At 36.2% G+C, this 21,300-nt stretch overlaps 3 protein-coding genes and 1 long non-coding RNA gene across 11 annotated transcripts; 3 read left to right on the top strand and 1 right to left on the bottom strand.

Annotated features, from left to right (window-relative positions):
- The first annotated feature begins 159 nt into the window (after positions 1 to 159).
- Positions 160 to 1,301, top strand: LOC131022848 (uncharacterized). The gene is made up of 2 exons (XR_009101438.1): positions 160 to 746; positions 855 to 1,301. It is a non-coding gene; the product is annotated as an uncharacterized LOC131022848 (long non-coding RNA).
- Positions 1,302 to 1,772: 471 nt separating this feature from the next.
- On the top strand, positions 1,773 to 10,037 carry LOC131022846 (exocyst complex component SEC6-like). Of its 5 annotated transcripts, XM_057952389.1 has the most exons (26): positions 1,778 to 1,971; positions 2,054 to 2,198; positions 2,711 to 2,749; positions 2,913 to 3,001; positions 3,115 to 3,205; positions 3,399 to 3,488; positions 3,575 to 3,654; positions 4,121 to 4,213; positions 4,733 to 4,759; positions 4,855 to 4,950; positions 5,087 to 5,174; positions 5,256 to 5,300; positions 5,477 to 5,532; positions 5,667 to 5,775; positions 5,878 to 6,018; positions 6,114 to 6,293; positions 6,740 to 6,823; positions 6,912 to 6,998; positions 7,283 to 7,327; positions 7,685 to 7,763; positions 8,243 to 8,312; positions 8,399 to 8,486; positions 8,566 to 8,655; positions 8,984 to 9,100; positions 9,216 to 9,278; positions 9,704 to 10,037. In XM_057952389.1, the coding sequence occupies exons 2-26, from the start codon at positions 2,070 to 2,072 to the stop codon at positions 9,836 to 9,838; spliced, it is 2,211 nt and encodes a 736-aa protein (XP_057808372.1). In that variant the 5' UTR covers positions 1,778 to 1,971; positions 2,054 to 2,069; the 3' UTR covers positions 9,839 to 10,037. The 5 variants fall into 5 exon arrangements, 3 of the variants coding, with proteins under 3 accessions (XP_057808374.1, XP_057808373.1, XP_057808372.1); XM_057952390.1 differs by lacking the exon at positions 8,984 to 9,100 and having other exon boundaries at positions 1,775 to 1,971; XR_009101437.1 differs by lacking the exons at positions 8,243 to 8,312; positions 8,984 to 9,100 and having other exon boundaries at positions 1,773 to 1,971; positions 9,704 to 9,772.
- Positions 10,038 to 11,734: 1,697 nt separating this feature from the next.
- Positions 11,735 to 15,635, top strand: LOC131022845 (phosphatidylglycerophosphate phosphatase PTPMT2-like). Its single transcript, XM_057952388.1, has 7 exons — positions 11,735 to 12,114; positions 12,377 to 12,594; positions 13,448 to 13,570; positions 14,503 to 14,596; positions 14,720 to 14,802; positions 14,899 to 14,988; positions 15,076 to 15,635. The coding sequence occupies exons 2-7, from the start codon at positions 12,385 to 12,387 to the stop codon at positions 15,400 to 15,402; spliced, it is 927 nt and encodes a 308-aa protein (XP_057808371.1). The 5' UTR covers positions 11,735 to 12,114; positions 12,377 to 12,384; the 3' UTR covers positions 15,403 to 15,635.
- A 16-nt stretch (positions 15,636 to 15,651) lies between these two features.
- LOC131022844 (cationic amino acid transporter 9, chloroplastic-like) lies at positions 15,652 to 19,904 on the bottom strand. Of its 4 annotated transcripts, XM_057952387.1 has the most exons (10): positions 19,501 to 19,638; positions 19,050 to 19,143; positions 18,890 to 18,944; positions 18,413 to 18,819; positions 17,835 to 18,011; positions 17,517 to 17,741; positions 17,259 to 17,435; positions 16,844 to 17,083; positions 16,600 to 16,689; positions 15,652 to 16,483 (listed from the first exon to the last, which is right to left on the bottom strand). In XM_057952387.1, exons 4-10 carry the CDS (start codon positions 18,713 to 18,715, stop codon positions 16,325 to 16,327), a joined length of 1,371 nt encoding a protein of 456 aa, XP_057808370.1. In that variant the 5' UTR covers positions 18,716 to 18,819; positions 18,890 to 18,944; positions 19,050 to 19,143; positions 19,501 to 19,638; the 3' UTR covers positions 15,652 to 16,324. The 4 variants fall into 4 exon arrangements, with proteins under 4 accessions (XP_057808370.1, XP_057808367.1, XP_057808368.1 ...); XM_057952384.1 differs by lacking the exons at positions 18,890 to 18,944; positions 19,050 to 19,143 and having other exon boundaries at positions 15,652 to 15,887; positions 16,394 to 16,483; positions 19,501 to 19,904; XM_057952385.1 differs by lacking the exon at positions 19,050 to 19,143 and having other exon boundaries at positions 19,501 to 19,623.
- Positions 19,905 to 21,300: the final 1,396 nt, after the last annotated feature.

Below are 21,300 nucleotides of genomic sequence, written 5' to 3'. Positions count from 1 at the left end.
ATCTGTTGAATACCTAACAAAATTTTCTTTTGGTGATATATGTTTGTATTATCAGTTAGACTGCATTCAACGGAGCTGCTGCAGCGAACCATCAATGGAAACCTGGCCTTGAAAGAGAGGATGATAGCTCTATTCAAGTTCTATGATTGTAAGTACTATTATAAGTCAAGAAAATATTATCTAAATCTGTAGTTTTCTAGTTTTCATATCGTCAATGCCAATGATTCCAGTTTACTTCTACATTTGTATCATTCTCATGCAAGATTTTTTGATTGCAAGCTATGATGATCTTTACAACATTGCCATAAAATATCTAGTTCTTCAATCTAGGCTATCAGAGGTGCTCGTAGTCAGTTAGCAAGCATATGCTGATAAATTTCATATGAAGTTGGATTCAGTTCTGTATTTTGTTCACCGTATTCTTGTACGATCATGTAGCCTAGAAACACCCATTTTGTATGCTTATTAGGAAGCTCTCGATGATCAGAACACAATAGGGCTGACTTCATTGAAAAAAAATCCATCTTTGATAAACCATTTGTTTGAGGTTCTTAGGCTGCTCGACTTTTGCTGGTAGGGACACGATGTTGAAGAGGATGTAGATAGCGACGGATACACTACTCAGGTTGTTAGCTTGATTAGAGTTGCAGCGAGTAAAAGATAGAGAGTTGAAGCTTGAGAATCATTGATTTCTTCTTTGGCTATTGTTTGTGAATGGTGAAAGACCAATTCTTTAGGAGTTTTTTGTAAGTAAATTTGCCTCTAAACACCATTTCCTCCGTTAGTGTAGGTTGATTTATTGCCTTATTACACTTGTGTGAATATCTTCTTATTTGTTATTGTGATTTGAAAAGGGGTTGGTTTTGGCTTTGCTGTTAAGGGAGCTGACGAAACCCCCGTATTTGGAGCTCCGGCAAGGCTTCGCCGTAGAAGATTCCCAATCTATAGTCGACGGCGGATTTCTATATTTGTTGAAGATCTAATATGAATAAAAATCACAACTTGGAGAATATGGTTTGTGATTTTTGTGTTTGTCTGATTTTGCTGCTTAGATTGATTTTTGGGATTCTTCTCGGCCGGGGCGGATGAGATCCTCTGTCCGTCGGTGTCCCACCGTATCCCACTCTTAATTCACGTATCAATTTTCTTTTACATGACATCGAAACTTGTAATGTTTTTCTTTCACTATCGGCAGAACGACGTCGTGCCCAAAAATTGGTGTGCTGAAATTTGTAATTTACAATTTATTGAACATCGAAACTTTTTCTTGAAATTAACATTCAAAGATTGGGACATACAAATATAGTACTTGCCCTAAGATAATACTTTTGGATATAAGAAGTAATAGTTTGCAGAAATAGTAGTAGTAATTTAGTATGGAAAAATATTACTTGCGTACAAGAAACCTACTGAATTGATACCTTCAATAAATGGAGTTAAATAAAAAATTTGCAGGAATGATTAAAGTTTTTTATTTTCTTCCCTATTAAGCCAAGTATTTATAGCAAATGAAGGAAACGAAAAGTAAGATTTAAAACTGAAATTTTGTTTATCCCTCTTTTTTCCATATATCTTCAATACGGAATATAAAAAGATAGTAATTAAAAATAAAAATGAAGAAAATGCCACTTACAATAAACACGAATATTATACTTTTAATATGTTTTGTTATGTACTAATAATACATGACATGCACAACCTACAGAGACATGCACTTTGCTCTAAATAAACTAATCGAATTAGAGTTCAAAAAAAAAAAAAAACTAATCGAATTAGTAGTTTGACCGTTATAACCGTGGGCTAAGAGAAACAATTTTGGAGCTGTATTCGATCACTCTCTTCGTGTGCTCTCTCTCTCTCTCATATACACACACATACGCGATTGAGATATTGTGGAATTTCATGGACATTTGCTACAATGGTGGTGGTGAATTGGCAGAATTTTCTATCCGAGTGAGTCGAGATCGAAATGTGAGTTGAATTCTCTGAATTCACCCATTTTGTCTACACATTTTCATGGAATTTGATTAATTTTAAGGAATTTATTTGTTAGAGAGAAGGATAACAAGATGATGGCCGAGGATTTGGGGGTGGAGGCGAAGGAGGCATCTGTGAGAGAGGTGGCGAAGCTTCTGCCGCTGCCGGAGCTCTTGCAGTCCATCGCTTCGATTAAAGCTGATTACATTGCCCGTCAACAGGTTGTTTTCAGTGATTAGTTGATGGATTCTGCAGTTTTTACCATTGAATCATGTCCCTTCTTGCTTATGATCGATCGCGTGATGGGGTAGTTTTGCTTTGAGAATTTTGAATTCGCGGTTATAAGTGGAATCAGTTCTTTATGGAAGTTGTAGGGATTCCCATGCGTTGGGAAATCTGCAATATCACCGAGATATTTGAACCCTTGTTCATTGTAGAATAAAGATTGTATTTATCATTTGTTATTATGTATATTACTAAATCTCTCCTGGTAACCTTATTCCTGTCAGATTAGTTTTTGCTAGATTAAGAGATCAATGATTGAAGAAATAGGTTGGAGGTTAATAGGAGATTCAAAATTGGTCTTGTATCCATAGCTTTGTTAGAAATATAGAAGTATGATGTTTAATTATTGTTGGGCGTTTTGCTTCCTTCTTGACTTATTTTGTTTCGTTGCTGACGTTACTACAAAGAGTATATTGGGTTGAATGTTTTCAGTATTGTTTGGTGTCAGGCGAATGATGCACAACTCAGTACAATGGTTGCTGAACAGGTATAGATGGACTCCATACCTATAAACCTTCTTATTTGCGTGTTGAATTCCTATACCTAAAATCTAAATCCTTGCATCTTTTAGCTTTCTTTTACTGTCCTGTAATCAATGATTGAGTGTATCTTTGATATACTAACCTTTAATGGTTAATGGCTTGATTCAGGTTGAGCAGGCACAAGCGGGTCTAAAATCACTGAACTGGTCCCAAAAGACGATAAATCATCTCAGAGAAAATTTCTCTAATATTGAAAAGTATGAAGATGATTTAACATACCCAATAACTCTCTCTTTCTTCAGTGATTAAGTGCACTCTGTGACTTGGATTTTTGAATTTTAAGGCTGATGAGAAATCATCTTTATCACAGATTATGTCTACAATGTCAAACATTGATCGAAAATCATGACCAAATAAAGATCCTTAGTAATGTGAGGAACAACCTAAACACAACATTGAAGGTGAGGCACAACTGATGTGCTTTTATGTGATATCGTCAGTATTCATGTGAAGATTAGCCCTTAAATCTTCGCAATCATGCGATTGTAATACACCTAGTGTCGTAAAGAACTTATTTCTTGGTGCTTTCACATTGTGACTGTTTAAATTTAAATGTCTCATATTATGCCGTATTATTTCATCGTGCTTTTGCAGGATGTGGAGGGTATGATGTCCATCTCCACTGAGGCTGCTGCAGCACGCAGTTCTTTGAATGATAACAAGGAACTTATCAATACCTATGAGGTTGAATTTCTATGTGCTTCGATAACTTTTGTTGATTAGTCCAATATGAAAAGCTATGCTATTAACTAGTTCTGTCACAACTATAGAGGTTAACTAAACTGGATGGGAAACGAAGGTTTGCATTAGCAGCTGTATCATCACATGAAGAAGAGGTTGGTCGGCTGAGGTCAGAAAGTGTACTTGCATTTTTATTATAAGGTTTTTCTGCAGAAAATGTGTTTTGACTATCTTAACTGAACATATATTTTACCAATATAAATATGATTATTCAAACATGAATGGACTAATTGGCAATCCATGCATCTTTCAGAAGCTAGACTTATGAGTTATGACCTTCATCGTAAACGGTTTAGACTCCACAGAATGGTGCAATAATATCTCAATTTTTCAGGAGTTTCAAGGATGGGCCTAGGGTTGATAGTGTTGTTATATTGGAACAGAAAGATAAAACTTGTAATAACAAGGTAGTCTTTAAGGTTCAGAAGTCAGAATGAGTTCATGTAGTCCTTATCCCAACAAAAGAATTTGAAATTCAGTAGAAACTTTCACTTTTATGCATAAATCATTTTCTTCATATCTGTAAAAATTAGTACTTTTACTTTTTTATGATGGACTTGTTCCAAATTCAACAGAGAATACTTTGAAGATATTGATCGCACATGGGAGACATTTGAGAAGACATTATGGGGCCATATTTCGAACTTCATTAATCTTTCCAAAGAATGGTATGCCTGTCTTTTGTTATTATCGAAACTCCCTTTTCTTGCAATTTTGGTATCTATATTTCTGGGTGAAAAAGTCCGGTGTACTTCCACTAATCTGCTCTCACATGTTTGCAAAGACTTCAAATTGTAAATGACATGCTGTCTAAATATTGAACCAAAACTTGCTTGCTTGTCTAAACTTCGAGTGACCATTTAACCAAAAACTGCTTCATACTGAACAAATATCAATTATCAAATCATGTATGATCATTTGAAATAAGAAGTTGGCATTGGCACAGTACTCCCTCCCTTTTACAGTCACAAGCATATTGGATTATCCATCAAACATGCAATCTGTGCAATGTAAGTTTGAAATTTAGGCTTGTAAGGCAGTTCTATTCGATCGATCATTTTATGCTGTAATACTTCAAAAGATGTGCCACAGTAGTTCACATTGCATTCCACATCTCTCACTTGAGTTTAGCCACTCTCCTGTGCATATCTTATGCTGATCATCACTGGAGTCATTTTGATTTGCAGCCCAAAAACACTAGTTCGGGCATTGAGGTATGTATGATCTGAGTGAACAATTTCCACACGAGCTTTTTGGCCAGGATCTTCTATGTATTAATGCATCTTTTCATAATGCTTGAAATGGAAAGGGTTGTGGAAATGCAAGAAATCTTGGATCTACAACTAGCTACTGAAGCAGCTGAGGCTGAAGGAGATGGTGAAATGGAGCTTCAAAGAAATACCAAGTATTTAGCATTGGCCTTAGAATTTATTCTAGAACTCTATATATTGTGCATGTTAAGTTATAAAACTACCAAGATTTTTCAATCTAAGTTTTTTTTTAAATTAAAATACGGGGAACCTGCATTTTCTTGCATATAGGAATACTAAAGGTAAAGGCTACAAGGATAAATGTTATGAGGAAGTGAGGAAGTCTATAGAATCACGTTTCGAGCGATTGCTCTCCGAGGTTCATGTTTTCCTTAGTTCTGTGCATTATTCTACACTTATATATTAGTTCTCATGTAAATGACAATGAAATGTCTTTCAGCTTTTATTTGAGGATGTGAAAGGAGCTATAGAGGAGGCTAAAAAGGTATCTATTTACTTCTTGCGATCTACCTTTGCAATGCAAATTTTCTTTTATCTCTTTGGTCTCTTACATTTTATTTTTTTATTTTTCTCACTTTGGTCTTTTAGCTGACACATCACTTAAAAACAGAAGGTGTCAAAATATTCTGATGCCGGTGAAACTTTTCTGGTTAATGTCAGATTGGCGATGAACTTGGAGATATATATGACCATGCCGCCCCTTGCTTTCCTCCTAGGTTTGCTATTTTTGCAAACATGACTTTGTTTATTGGGATTGTTTACTCAGCCCCTTGAAGAGACCTTTTTGGCTAATTATTTCGTTTCTTCTCAACGTGAAGTAGCTTAGTTATTGAAATTTCCATTCCTTCAGATTTGAAATCTTCCAGCTTGCTGTAAACCTTTATACTGAGAGGTTTGTTCAGTGGCTGAGGTTACTCAGTGACAGAGCCAATGATCTGACAAATATAGAAATATTAAAGGTACTTCACCTACACCTACAGATTTTTGTACCAAAGTTAATATGATAATATAATATATTATTTCATAATCCGTGCTCTACGTTGAATGCATACTTGCTTAAGGTAACTGGCTGGATAGTTCGATACCAAAATAATCTAGTTGAACTTGGTGTCGACGAGACTCTTGCACAAGTTTGTTCTGAGAGTGGTGCAATGGACCCCCTTATGAATGCTTATGTAGAACGAATGCAAGCCACAACAAAGGTAATAGACAAGAGAGCATTTCTGTTGCTTTCCATCATATCGGATCACCCTTATCTGGCCAAGCTAATCAATTGATGGCCTCATGTGTTTTGTAGAAATGGTATATGAACATATTGGAGGCTGACAAAGTACAGGCACCAAAGAAGACAGAGAATGGAAAGCTTTACACCCCAGCTGCTGTTGATTTGTTTCGTATCCTTGGAGAACAAGTACAGATAGTACGAGAAAATAGCACTACCCTCATGTTATACAGAATTGCTCTATCCATCATCCAGGTAGATTCAACTTGAGTAGTTTATGAACCTTGACTATGCTGCTATTTTGTTGCACTGGCTTTACTGATTTTGTTATCTATGACTGTTGTCTGGTTACCATATAACAATAATTCAAGATAAGAATTGAGAAATTATTTGAATGAAAACCTGTTTTTGATCTTCTTCAATTTATGCATCTGTTACGTTTGCTTATGTTACTATAAAGGTAAGCTATTATCCCTTGAAAAGAAATATGGTACTATAAATACCTATTAACATAGAGTCTTAAAAATTTTGGTTTGCCTATTATATTCCAATTATATATCTAATTTAAGGGCAATGGTGTAATATGATATTCTATATTTATCTATTATCTATTATCAATTATAAATGTGTGTATGAAGAGGAACTTCGGAACATCATATCAATGGTAATTATCAACGGTTCTGCTTTTCTTCTCCTTTCAGGTAATGATCGATTTTCAAGCAGCTGAAATGAAGAGTTTGGAAGAACCTCCTTCTGAAGTTGGTTTAGAAGTTTTGTGTGCCATGGTATTGTGAATTATGCAAACACATAATATGTGATAGCGACATTAAACAATTATCCTAGCATTTTTTCTTACACATCATTTTATGACAGATAAATAACAATCTCCGCTGCTATGATCTTGCCTTGGAGCTAAGTTCTACCACACTTGAAGCTCTCCCAGAGAATTATGCCGAGCAGGTGAATATGTGATAGGGAACTTTTACATTCCATAGCATATTCTGGGGGGCCAAAGCCTAGGGGCAGAATTGCAGCAAAATTCAAGTTTAATCTATGCCTCCTAAAACTCATCCAACATTTTATCTCTTAGTTTTAGAGGTGCAAGTCAAGCATTCTAAAGTCGTAACCACAGTTAATTAGTTGGATGATCTATATCCTCTGAAGTGCTATATCTAGTTAATTATGGCTTACAGGTCACCTTAGTCTAGATGTTTCTTTGAACTGATTCCTAATCACGTGTCTAGGTAAATTTTGATGAATCTTGCAAAGGTTTCCTGTTGGTTGCAAAGGTATGTTGATTATTTTATTTTTTAACTTAAAGACTACCTTATGGTCTTTTATCTGTATAGCATCAATATTTATTTGGCCTTACTTTTCTGAATTCCCTTCCATTGGACAATGAAGTTAAATCGAGAATACTATTTCTATCCGCGTTTATGTCACACTTCTTTATTTCGAATCACAATTTTTTCAGTAATTAGCTTGCTGGTTAATCACAATCGCAGAAGTCCAATTTCTCATCTTGAACTATCTTCTTTAATAGTCATTTGCTCCACTGCCACCATACACTTTTCATATTGTCTACATGGGTAATATGACATATCTTTTTTAATGATCATAAAGTGGTTATAATGTATAATAACTAGGAAGCTGTGCGCCAAACGGTTACTGTCATTTTTGAAGATCCGGGAGTTCAAGAGCTACTTGTAAAGCTGTATCATAAAGGTACGGCCCACAGAAAACTAATACATACATGAATTCAGTAGATTCTCTGTTTGAACATAGCACATTTTGCTCCTTTTTTGTTCTTATGCTTTCTTTTACTTGCACATTGTGAAAAATGATAATTTCGAAAACAGCACACCTTAATCAGATGAAACTTGACCTAAGAGAACCTGCTTCAAGAATGGAATTTACGGTAATATGTTTATTGGCATATCATTATTGTTCAACCACTTAAAGTATTTACTTAATGAAGGTAAAATTTGAGGAAATGGACTATTTGCATTCTGAACTGTATTGTGCTAGTGATCGTATGAAACCAGAAACTTTGGACTTGAAGCACCTTTTGGTTCATCTCTAAGCATCTTATACTATATTTGAAAGAGTAATTTCGCTGAATGTTGGATGAAGTATGATCTTAATAGGATTAATTTGTAACAAACACTAAATCAAATAGTGTCTTTTTTACTCTTCATTGACAGATTGGATGGAAGGACAGGTAACTGAATATCTAATTGCGACATTTCGTGATTACTTTACCGATGTTAAGATGTGAGTTATTTACTCGGTCCGGGTAGCCGACTTATCTTGTCTTGATGACAATGTATTCAATATTTCCTTGTCTGATCACTTATAAGGTATATCGAAGAGAGATCATTTAGACGATTTCTTGAGGCCTGCCTCGAAGAAACTATCATCGTTTATGTTGATCGTCTGCTTGTTCAGGTCCCCACTCATTTACTTTCAACAATCTGATCCTATTATCATGCGCATTCCCTTGATTCTTCTGTGTCTTTCTCTGCAGAAAAACTACATCAAAGAAGATACAGTTGAACGGATGAAGCTTGATGAAGATGTCATCATGGAATTTTTCTTGGAGTATATGACTAATACTGTAAGCACTATTGCACTTAGCAACTCTCTCTTTTGCTGGCCTTACCATTATCATCTATATAATTGTTCGTTTTTTTTTTAAAGCATCATCTGTATAACTGTTAAAATGTAGAAGCAGTCCATGAGCATCATGCAAATTCAGCAGAGATGAATAACTATTGCAATATGATGACAGTCTATATGTTGAACGTTCTTGCTCGTGCTTTCATGTCTAGCTACTTAGTTAGTTATGAATGTCATTTGAACGTTATGGATGTTGGATTTTTTTATGGGGGTAGTTGCGTCTAAATACACGAACTTTCACAATAATATACAATAACGTGTTGCAGAAAGTCGAGAATAGGGTGAAGGTACTTGCTGAATTAAGAGAACTTGCTTCAGCGGAAAGTCCAGATACCTTCACACTTGTATACACAAATATTCTCGACCACCAACCAGACTGCCCTGTATGTGCAGCTTTGCAGTAATATATAATTTCATTTTATTCTGTTGAAATATATTCAAAGTGGATTAATACATCTTCATTTACTGTTATTGCTAAAATGCATTTGTTTTTCGCAGCCGGAAGTTGTTGAAAAATTGGTGAGCTTAAGAGAAGGCATACCTCGGAAGGATGCTAAAGAGGTAGAAATGTTATAACTCACTATGGATAATTATATTGTGATCATGCGGTTGCTTTTAACGATAGGCCTATATAAATAAACATAGACTATAACATGGATTGGAATTCTAATACTCCCTTCGTCCCAGCTAAAGTGAGACACTTTTTTTTTGGGGTGTCCAATCTAAAGTGATATTCTTTTCTTTTTGGGTAAAAGTTTTACCCTTCAATCGCATTTTTACTTTTTCACCTACACACAAAACACATTTTCTTAATTTTTGTGCCAAAAAAGGTCTCACCTTTAGGTGGAACGGAGGGAGTAAAAAGGATAAAAATACTAAATTATGGTATGTTATTAATCATAAAAAGTAGACATCTCTAACAACTCAAGAGCTAGAGGTGGATTCCTAGGAATATGATTTGATGTTTGGCTACTTATGTGAAACAGGTGATTCAAGAATGCAAAGAAATATACGAAAACTCTCTTGTTGATGGCAAGCCTCCCAAGCGAGGTTTCGTTTTCTCTAAAGTCAAGTCCCTACAAGCCTCCTCCAAAGGGGGCATATGGCGAAAACTCACTTAGTCCTAAATTAGTTTTTTTTTTAATCATAAAATGATGTGAATTAATTTCGTCGTACGATCTTACAATGTGCTACTCAAATAAGAATGATACGACGAAATTGAGCGTATTTGATATAATGAATAGTAAGTTATGTCAAGTCATTGTACAATTAACCTCGTTCTCTTACGAATAATATAAATGATACATTTTTAGTTGAACAGTTTTCTTATAAACCTTTTTGTGACTAGCAATCCCTCACGCACAATATACAGAATTTATAAGCGTTTAAGATGAGACTGATGAGATATTACAATCTTAATGGAAAAAGAGGAAATTGGTACAAACATTCATTTAAGAAAACACCCATCTATTTTATAGTTAAATAAAATTAATTATAAAGAGGTCTATCCTTTCAATTGATCAAACATTACATAATATCCACTTTGTCTAAATATGATTCGAATTTAATCGGGAAAAATATTAGTACTATGTAATAATTGTAAGCATGCACACAACAAACCATGCGGACATAAATAAATGAATTAATACTCCCTCCGTCCCAATATTCAAGTCCCGTATTCCTTTTTGGGCCGTCCCATGTAACAAGTCCCCTTTCCTTTTTTGGCATTAATTAGGGGTTGATTAGTTGATTTAATTAAGTGTTACTAATACTTTCCACCCCCAATTTCACCCCACCCCCTCTGGTCGCTCTCTCTCTCTCTCTAGTCTTCCTCCCACCGGCCGCCGCCCTCTTCCTCCTGCCGCCGCCACCACCAACCTCGCGCCTCCACCGCGACGCCAATCTCCCCCTCTTCTCACCGTCCCCCTGAATCCGGTGAGCTTTCCCCCTTTTCTCTCCCTTCACCTAACACCACTTCCCCTTTCTCCTAGAAACCCTTAACTCCACCGGCGCCGCCTCCCTCCTTTCCCCTCTCTCTCTCTTCGCCTTTTCTCTCTGAAACAAGGCTCGCCGCCGGCCTTCCTTCCCCTACGACTGCCGCCCGTCTTCCTTCCCCAATTCCAGAGCCGCCTCCGCCACCATCCTCCTGAGCCGCTTCCACCTTCCTCCTGCTCCGCCTCCAACGCCTCCGCCTCCTCGCGCCTCCGCGGGCTCCAACGCCGCCTCTGCCGCCTCCTCCGCGGGCAGATTTAGGGATCTAGGGTTTCACCGAGATCTAAGCCCTAAATCTGCCGAGATCTAAGCCCTTCCCCCTCTGTAAATCGAGATCTAAGCCCTAAATCCACCGAGAACTATCGCGCCACCGCCTCCGCCTCTCGCCTCTTCGCCTCCGCCCTCCGGACGCCACCGTTCGAGCCGCCTCCGCCCGCACCGCCTCCGCCCGCACCGCCTCGCCGGAAATTAAGCATCTCCTCTGTTTCTCTCAAAATTGGAAGACTTCTATTTTTTGATTTTTTTTTGTTTTTTTAATTTCTGGGTCTCTTTGTTTCTGTGGTGGGCTCGCCGGTGTTTCACTGTTCCGGCGTTAAGTGCGGTGGCAGTCGGCCAAGGAGCCGGTGTCTCACTGTTCCGACGTTGATTGCGGTGGCAGCCGGCCAAGGCCAAGAAGATAGTGTTTTAATTTTTATTTTTAAATGCATTTAGTTAAACAAGTTAATCAATGTATAAATAACATTAAATAATACACTAAACATCTACTTTTACATCTACTTTAACTCACCTAAATACCCGTGCCCAAAAGAAAGGGGACTTGATTAACGGGACGGAGGGAGTATATCCTCTAAAAAAAAATGAATTAATATATTTCGATGTGGCAAAATCTGATGATCCGAAACCGAAAGCATTAGGAAAAGTGGGACCGGGTATCTGGGTATATCCGGTTTATATGCGGACGTCAAACCGGATTTATAAAATTAGCGATTTTAATAACAATTTAATTGTAAAACAAGATTTGAAGGTCTTCCGTTTTTCAACAGGATTTGTTGAGCGAAAAGGAAAGGTGGAGAGAGAAAAACTGAAATAACCCCTTTCTCTCTCATCGGTTATATTGCGTTTTTTTTTTTGGTTGGTTTAGTTTTGGCGCACACACTTTGCAAGAAAACTACACCCAACAACCATTGATAGCCTCTCCTTGCAGCATACTTCCCTAATTTACTTTTTCTCCATCTTCGAGCAATTTGTCTCCCCTTTAATTCAAGTTTTCGGGGTTTATTTTTTGTGCTTTGATCGAGGTCGAGAACATGCCCATTCTTGATCCCGATTTGCATTCTGTTTCTCGGGATTATCAAAGTTGGTGTAGAATTAAGGGAAATAGGAGGTTTTGTTGTGGTTGTTCGAGGTAAAGGGCTGCTGTGTGTTCTTTTTATTTTTATTTTATAAATAGTAACTTTTTGTGGGTTTGTTGATTTTCGAATTAGGTTTTGATGTAGGGTTCTTTTGGGGGGTTTCGTTCATTTGGTGAAAGTCTTATTATTTTTTTTTTATGTGAATTTCTCGACGGTTTTACTGTTTTTGTCATCAATCGGTACTGTGCAGAGGGTTTCTTTTCTATTTTTCTTTTGATTGTGGTTGAATCTGGATTGTGGAGTTTGTAACTACAGTAAAGACGATGTATATTGAGGAATTGAAAGAGGGGGATTCTGAGTGCGTTGAGCAGCAAGTTTGTGATGATCTTTGTAAAGGTGCTTTAGTCGTTTGGGACCCGAAAAGGCTCTTGGTCGGGGCCGGGGCTCGGGCTCTTTTCTATCCCACATTGCTGTATAATGTTCTCAGGAATAAGATTCAGTCCGAGTTCCGATGGTGGGATAGGGTTGATGAGGTATATGCAACGTTTTGATTCCAATCCTGTGTATTTTATTCGTTTTAACTTTCATTTCTGTTGTGTTCTAGGTTTCTGGATGTAGCTCTTGTGCCTTGTTTTTATTATTTGTTTCCATATATTTGTTACTTTACGTTATTTGTCGTTGATTTGGAAGTATGGATATAAGTATTCCTCTATGGGAAAGGTTCTTGTAGTGTGTTGTTCTTTATTCTGTCTGGAAATTAAGACTCATTTTTAGTAGCAAAAGTAAAACCTTGTCTGGTTATGGCTCTAGTACAACTGATTTTCTAGAAATGCCTAAAAGCACTGATATCACAACTATTGGAAATGATTTCTTGAGCCCCAGCTCGTTGAAAGGAAATGATTTCCTTTTAGGGGATCTGAATATGGAGTAAGTAAGTAAGCAGGGATGAATATAACTTTCCACGATTGAAGATTCTTATCTGTATCTTAGATTTTCTTTTTTCGTGTGTTGGTTGAGTTATTCGTTCTTGTCGTCATCAATGGTCTAGAGTTACGAGTTTGGACAATTTTCTGCATATTTTCCGATTGTTTAAGATGATTCATTTTATAGTGTTGTTGGAATCTTGTTACTTTCAGGGGAAAAATTAGCAACCTGCTGAATTAATAAGTTGTCAGAGAAATGCATGAAAATATTTGTCAGTCTAAAAAAATACATTCTGCTGAGTTCTATCCATGAACCAAAATATTTGAACTTTCTACACCATAGATTTTATTTTTACTCGTTTTAAGTACCTGTTATTTTTCCCATTTATGCTCATATACGTGCTTCTCTACTTGTTTTTGTGTCAACTTTTGGTGGCCTATATTGGTTTTTCTATTTTTCCAGTATGTTTTGCTAGGAGCTGTTCCATTTCCAACTGACGTGCCACGCTTGAAAGCTCTTGGCGTAGGTGGGGTTGTTACTTTAAACGAACCATATGAGACTTTAGTTCCGAGTTCGCTATATCATGTAAGTTTGTTTTACTCTCACTTAGGGTGCATTCTCTTTCATAATTTTCCCTGGGCAGCATGGGAAAAAAAGTTGGGCATCCCATTTTCCCTTCTTTTCACTCCTATTCATGATAATATTATCATGGGGTATATTGGTGTAATAATATCTTCCCATGTTTTCCACCCTAGAGAACATGAGATAACAGAAATATTGGTGATAAATTTTTCACATCTTTTCTTCTCCCTCCTTTTGTCATGATAAATTCGCACATTTAGGGTGTCTTCTTTTTTATTGTAAATTTATCATGAGAAATGAGGGATAAAAAAAATTCTCCCTTTAAATCCTCATTTCTTTTCCCTCATTTTCTAAATGAGGATTTAAAGGGAGAATTTTTTTTTATCCCTCATTTCTCATGATAAATTTACAATAAAAAAGAAGACACCCTAAAGGTGAGAAAATTTTCACCCTTTCTCATTCCTCTTTTTCACTTCAAGGAGGGATAATATTATCACTTTGTAGAAAATGGGGGAAAAGAAAGGAGGGATTAAAGGGAGAAATTGTTTGTATCTCTCATTTTCTCATGATAAATTTACAACCAAAGAGAATACACTCATATTGTTACATAGAATAGTGTAGTGAGAGTACCTATAATTTTCATTTTTTGCTCAAAAGTTTCATGCTAGATAAGCTCACCCACTTCAAAAGCATTATATGTTTTCACCTCATATCCAACTTAGTAAGGATCTGTTTGGCCGACATGCTGGAAGGCTTTAAAAGACTAGGGAATAGTAATACTTTGACGTCATTGTTGTTGCTTTTGAATAGAATTGGGAAGTCTGATGTATCTAGATTTGGAGTAATAAATAAAATTTTGTCATGTGATCCTAGTAGGTTTGTTTCTTATCGGGCATCGTTTATGTTGGATAATGTGTTTTATCTTCTGTTTGAAGGATCACGGCATTGAGCACTTGTTGATTCCCACAAGAGATTACCTTTTTGCTCCATCGCAAGGGGATATATGCCAAGCTGTAGAATTTATCCATGGTAAGTTGTAATCGGGTCAGATTCCTTAGTCACATAACACAGTTTTTGTAATGTAATTTTATATACTTCTTACTATCAACTACATTCCACCGCTTTCTCACATATAAACGTGTTTTCTTTCAGCCAATGCACTTTGTGGCAAAACTACATATGTTCACTGTAAGGCCGGACGAGGACGCAGCACTACAATTGTTCTCTGTTACCTTGTATGCAGCCTAACCTGAGAATTTTCACACAATTACAAATCCAGTTATGTATTAAGATTTTCCTTTATCCTAGTAAATTTTATATTTCAATAACAGGTCAAACACAAGCAAATGACACCAGGAGCTGCATATGAGTATGTGAGATCTATCAGGCCAAGGGTCTTGTTGGCCTCCTCCCAGCGCCAGGTACGATTGAATTTTATACGTTTATGGTTGAAAATTTATACAACACGAATCATTTGGAATTAATGGAGCTTTTCTGTTTTCCTACAGGCTGTTGAGGATTATTACTATGAGTTGAATAAGTACGCGGTTAATTCGCGGATGACAACTTTGAGCTTACCTGAGAGAGCTGAAGTGGAAGAGTTTGACGATAACTCATTGGTGTTGATTACTGAATCGGACCTTGATGGATACGAGGAGAACCTAGAATCGGAGGAAGCAGGGGAGAACGAAGTAAACCTTGCTTACAGGGTGCAGTTTGTTAGTCAAGCGGCTATATCGAGGCTATCGTGCCTGTGGGTTCGTTGCCAAACAGGGCAGAAAGTGTCGAGGAAGAGCTCGGTGAGGAGTATGGGGGTGGACATACATGTTTATTGATGGGGAGTTGAGGGTGAGGGAATAAAGACGGGGTTGCTTTTTTCTGAGTGGTTGATGACTACAATTGCCAAACAAGAGCTGCCGGATTTGGTAAGTGTACAGTCACAGAGATGGTGGTGGTGACGACCTTTTATTTTGTCATGTAAAGTGGAGTTGAGTTGAGTTGACTTACCTTTGCCTATGTACAACACTCTGCTCTTCTAATATCATCCCAAATTACAATATTTCTTGAATTGAATGACATAGCAATCCAAGTGAAAATTTTCTGATTCATTAGGAATCAATGTATGTAGTAGATGGAGATGCATTCACACAACAAAGCTGTGCAATATATTAACTATTCTCAATTCTCAATTACGATAATACATACTCGCCATAATATACATACAACAATAATGAGAAAAGAAGAGTTGCCTACAATGGACTCGACAACATGATAGGTCAACAGCCTGCTCGTTACGAATCTAAACTTCACCAGCAGAGCCCTAAAAATAGACATGTAAGTAATCAAAGACAAATACAGCAGAAATTGTCCAATTCAATACGATGCGAATCGGCCAAGAAATGTGGTTTTAAGTTGAGAAAGTATTTTGGAAGGAGAAGGTGTTTATGTTCTTATATATTGGTGGCATGATGGTCAGTCAGTTTTCCACTTTGATGTGCCTAATTTGCAAATCAGACTCTCATAAGCATATAATACCATACCATTACCAACTTGAACCAATAAAGATTTCCATGTAACATTATAAATGTGAGAATATGTAAAGACTTGCTAAAATAGCAAGGTTTGCAAGCATAAATTTTATATTCATACAAATAAAGTCTTTATCAGGTATAATAAAACTTATTGTAATTTAAAAAAACTGGCTTCATCAGCGTCCCACAAAAAATTGGGAAACACAAATGATAAACACAGAATAATTTAAAGGTCAAAACTATAATTCTCTTCAGCAGGAGCCCTATGGTACATAATTGACATATTTGGACTTACAGGATTGGCGTGAAACTGGCCATAAAATGCATAGATACCCAGTGTAACAATGCTGAGCACAACAAATCTCACCCACGCTTCATAGTGGAGCTGCAAAACCAAGTAGAAATTCAAATGTATTACATTGTTTCTCCCAATTCACTCGTGAAGCTAACTTTTTTGTCATGAGTTCATGATGATGAAATACGATTCCGTATCTGAATTACCTGAGCGAATAAAAAGATATTCACAAAAATGCTAATAGACGGAAGTATTGGAACTCCCGGACAAGAAAAACCTGGTGGATCAGTATAAGCCTGCCAGAATAAACATGTTGTGGAATAAGTGAATTGAGTGGTATTAAACAGAGTAGTGATGCACTGACATAAGATGATCTTAGTACCAAATATATATCTATAAAATGTATTGAGTTAGCATCGTATTCAAGTCACTTGAAGTGTCTTAACTTACTTGCCGTAGATAGAGAGTAGCACCAGCAAACACTGCAATCACAGAAGCTACTATGAGGAAAACAAATGAAGCACCAAAGCGGAAGAGGACGCCAGTAGCACAACCACAACAGGCAATTGCAATGAGGCAAAAGATGCCTTCGGCCCTATTCGAAATCCGCCTAGTAGAAGTCACATTTGATGTCTTATTATCCTTCCAGCGCAGGGTAACCACACATGCTGAAACAACTGAATACCCTGTCTGAGACAAACAATTTACCAGATTATTTTGGCCCACCTTGTCTATACATTAAAAAAGTTTCAACACAATTTTGAAATTTGAAGATAATTGTGCCAAAAAAACAAATTAGAGTAACGAAACATCTTCTTGCTCTCCTGATTATGGATTAAATAGCAATGACGTTTCTACTACTTACCAAGGATCCAACTGAGAGAACGTGTGAGAGAACATGAACATTAAGAAGACCTGCCAAAATGCTGGCTATAAGACCAACCCAAACTTGCGAATGAACTGGAGTTTGCCGCACTGGGTGTACTTTGGCAAATATAGCTGGTAGTAAACCATCCCTTCCAATTCCGAGATACAACCGAGACTGCTAGAACATGAATCACTTGTTGGGAATGGCAAGACCAGAAAAATCTCCGATTGAAACATTACATAAAACAAGATTTACCTGAACGTAGAGCCCAACTAAGAGTGTTGTTGTAAGTCCAGCAATTGCACCACAGCTAATTAAGACAGAGACATATTTCAAGCCCTTGGAGGTGAAAGCATTAGCCAAAGGTGCTTCTTCTCCAAGATGTTCATACGGAACCATTCCAGTAATTACTAAGCAAACAGCAATATACAATGCAACACAGATCACGAGGCTGCCAATGATGCCTAATGGTAAATCCCTCTGAAAAATCAAGTTCAGGACACTCTGTATCAACTTAATATTCACACTAATACAGTGGCTGAAAAGTAAAGCCATATGTTCATTTGATCTGACCTGCGGTCTCTTGGATTCTTCCGCAGAATTAGCAACTGCATCAAATCCTACATATGCAAAGAAGACCACAGTTGCCCCTGTCAATATTGACTTGGTACCATGTGGTGCAAAGGGAGACCAATTTGAAACGTCAACCTTAAAGGCTCCAACAATTATGACAAAGATAACAATGAGTACCTGCAGCAGATATCATGTTGTATCAAACATATAGGCCCATGATCTTGCTATTCAATGCTGATTTCAAATGTTAGATAAGATGCAACCCAAAATACACATCTCTTGCATGATCTAAATTACTTTAGAAAAAGGAAAATATTTTGAGGAACAGAAGACTGGGATATTGCTATACTATGTTAATAAAATAATCTTTAGCTGAAAATTTTCTGAGCATTAGTCAACAGCCCTGACCGACCTGTTATTAGATAATTTTTTTTTTTGGAAAGTTGCTATTATATAAAATTTTCATCTTATATGATCTCACTCCATGACTTACTACACAATTGATGATTAGTATGAAAGCTTGACAAGACAAAAGTTCAAAAAGTTTAGGAGAAGAGAAAGAATGATGGATGGGCAACCTTTGTCACCGTCATGATTGAGTTCAATATTGAAGACTCTCCTACACCCCGACACAGCACAACCGTCAGAAGCCCTAGAATGATAGGAGCTAAGATGTTAATCGACAATACTCCAAGAACTTCATCACCATGGCCAACCCAGCTTGGAATGTTATCCTTGAGGAAGGGAATCAGCTCCAAGACAGAAACCCAATAGCCAGCTAAGCTACGTGCTATGCTAGCAGCACCAATATGATAGTCGAGCATCAGCTGAGTAAACACTAAAAAAGCTGTGAGTTCATTGAAAGCCGAGTAAGCATACATGTATGCTCCGCCAACAACTGCGGGCAAGCGAGAAGCTAGTTCAGCATAACAGAGAGCATTCAGAACACAAGATGCTCCTGCAATGATGAAGCTAAGTGTAACTCCTGCAGCAGAAAAGAGAGGATTTAATTAGTCGGGTGAAACAAACTAACAATCTGCATTATGTAAGCATACATGTATGCTCCACCAACAACTGCAGGCAAGCGAGAAGCTAGTCCAGCGTGTATGCCTTCCAAGGAAAAAAATTGAGTTCATCAAGATTATTTTTATGTTTGAAATGTTGAGAGAACGATTACAAATCAACACTTGAAGGTAGAAGATCGAGATAAAATACCTCAAGGATCAGTTTCAAGTAGGGATTGGGTGCAATAAGCTCACTTACTTGAAGTATTTGATACAGGAGGATAACATATGATCCATCAGAAGATCTGGAAATTCTTACAAAATGATAATCTCTTCTAAATTTCAAGTGTATCAATTATCTTTCTCATTCAATCAAAGCATAATATATTCTCGTTTCTAAATGATAGATAATGCGCGCGATTGTTATTAAATGCAGGCAAATGAGGCTATAATCAAAATCATAAAGACTTGATAACTATCTATGTATCTCAGAATTTTACCTTTAAATTCCTAAAGTAATATGTATCTTCTCAGAATTGTCTTGGATTTACATGCACGCACTAATTAAAGCTCCATTTAACAGCATTGTACAAACTTGAAGAAAAAATAAAATAAATAAAGAAAAATTAAAGCAATCAATGAAGTAAAGTGTAAGAACTGACCTGGACCGGTGTCACGGGCGACGGTGCCGGTGACGACAAATATCCCGGCGCCGATGGAGGCTCCAACGCCAATGAGAATGAGATCAAAGAGGCCTAAGCGGCGCGCGAGGACTCCGCCGGAGCTCGGCGGCGGCGGAGAAAGCGGCTTCGACCGAGCCGCCGACGACCAGAAACGAGAGTAGCACGAGGGCGAGGGGGATGACGTCACGGGACCTTGCTCAATTCTCATGCTTCCCGATTAGTGAAGAGAAGCAGTCTCTCCTCTCGTCTGGGAAATATATATAGGTGTGGGAAAGGTACAAGCGGCGATGCGTGTCGTGCGAGTGTCAATTCACGGTGTACTAACCACTGCAGCGAGTGTCGTTAGTGGGTTGTACTTTTGTGGTGATTGAGACGGGTGGTTTGTCGCCTACTGCATTCGTGTCGTTTTGCCGACTTCATTGCTTATGTTTAAAGTCGCACAGTCAACGCCTCATTTATTTTGTTTTTACCTTACGTATTTATTATCATCAAAATTACAACATTTTTATATACATTTTTGCATTTTAAATTAATATTTTTATCATGTAACGACGAAACACAATTTAATTGATAAAAATATTTACACTTTAATGTTTAAGCTTGTAAATTCAAAAAGTCACACTTATAAGAAATAGATCATGTAAGTATCAATTTTGAATCGCATATTTTATACATGTGGCGCATTAAAAATGCGATATGTGGCAGAGACTTTACAAAATTAGAAAATATAATTAATTAATCTTTTCAATAAAATATAGATGATTGTATGAATAACTACTTGTAGTTTGCTCATAATTCAAAGTAGAAAGTATAATTAATTAATCTTTTCAACACAATATCGATGATTATGAGATATACATCATTGGAGATATGAAGATATCTGCAGTTAAAATCACGTAGATAGTTTCCCTTAGAAAAAGCATGTAGATATTTTGCAAGTCTTATCTCTTCAGAATGTTTCTAAGCAATTTTTTTCTTTCTTTTCACATTGAACTTCCTTTTTCACTTTAATTAGTACATCTGATCGTGAAGATATATGGCGAGTATCGAAATTAAATGATATATTAAAAATATATTTGAAATATATGTAAATATAAAATACAATAAATTAATCCACATCAATTACTTTAACATAGTAATTATAAAGCATTACACATCATTATAAATATATATATATATATATTTAAATACACAAATATATAAAATAAGTAATATTTGAAATTATATTTTTAATATATATATACTATATACTATATACCAATTATTCATCTACAAAGTTATATTAAAATTAATACATTTTTTTTTTGTTAAAAATCGAGTTATGAAATGAGTGAATATATTTTCCTTCACCTCTATTACATTCTAAAAAATTATAATTAAAAAAACATGTAAACACAAACAAATTATATTTACTTATTTTTCCTCTAAAAATAAATAAAAATAGAAAAATAAATAAAATTAATATAGTAGGAAAAAAATGTAAACATGTCATTAAAAAGAAAAATAACACTCAATCGAGTAGAGAAGAGAAGAAAAATATATTTAGAAACATTAAATTATCATAACTTATTCATTCTATTTTTTTTTATCATATTTAAAATTAAAGAGTTGTAAAAATAATTATTGATATTTAGTTATCCTTAATTGCACTAAAACTTGTTATAAATAAAAATATATGTAAATAAAATCATAAAAATTGACATTGAAGATAAAAATAAAATTAATATAAAAAACTTTAAGAAAAAAATATAGTATGTTCAACATAAAGAAAAAACTTGT

This window comes from Salvia miltiorrhiza, chromosome 4 (assembly GCF_028751815.1).
Source record: "Salvia miltiorrhiza cultivar Shanhuang (shh) chromosome 4, IMPLAD_Smil_shh, whole genome shotgun sequence".
Lineage (NCBI taxonomy): Eukaryota > Viridiplantae > Streptophyta > Magnoliopsida > Lamiales > Lamiaceae > Salvia > Salvia miltiorrhiza.
Note: the sequence above shows the minus strand (reverse complement) of the source record. Positions and strands in the feature narration are given on the sequence as shown.

Bases quoted from the DNA above. Each gene is read 5' to 3' on its own strand.
- LOC131022846 (XM_057952389.1), top strand. From the start codon at position 2,070: ATGATGGCCGAGGATTTGGGGGTGGAGGCGAAGGAGGCATCTGTGAGA. The intron at 2,750-2,912 runs GTATAGATGGAC...GGCTTGATTCAG, and splicing joins GTACAATGGTTGCTGAACAG to GTTGAGCAGGCACAAGCGGG. The intron at 8,313-8,398 runs GTGAGTTATTTA...ATCACTTATAAG, and splicing joins TACTTTACCGATGTTAAGAT to GTATATCGAAGAGAGATCAT.
- LOC131022845 (XM_057952388.1), top strand. From the start codon at position 12,385: ATGTATATTGAGGAATTGAAAGAGGGGGATTCTGAGTGCGTTGAGCAG. The intron at 14,803-14,898 runs GTATGCAGCCTA...TTTCAATAACAG, and splicing joins CAATTGTTCTCTGTTACCTT to GTCAAACACAAGCAAATGAC. The intron at 14,989-15,075 runs GTACGATTGAAT...GTTTTCCTACAG, and splicing joins TGGCCTCCTCCCAGCGCCAG to GCTGTTGAGGATTATTACTA.
- LOC131022844 (XM_057952383.1), bottom strand. From the start codon at position 19,729: ATGAGAATTGAGCAAGGTCCCGTGACGTCATCCCCCTCGCCCTCGTGC. The intron at 17,084-17,258 runs GTAAGTAGTAGA...TGTTTGTCTCAG, and splicing joins TTCTCTCAGTTGGATCCTTG to ACAGGGTATTCAGTTGTTTC. The intron at 16,690-16,843 runs GTAAGTTAAGAC...TTATTCTGGCAG, and splicing joins CTACTCTCTATCTACGGCAA to GCTTATACTGATCCACCAGG.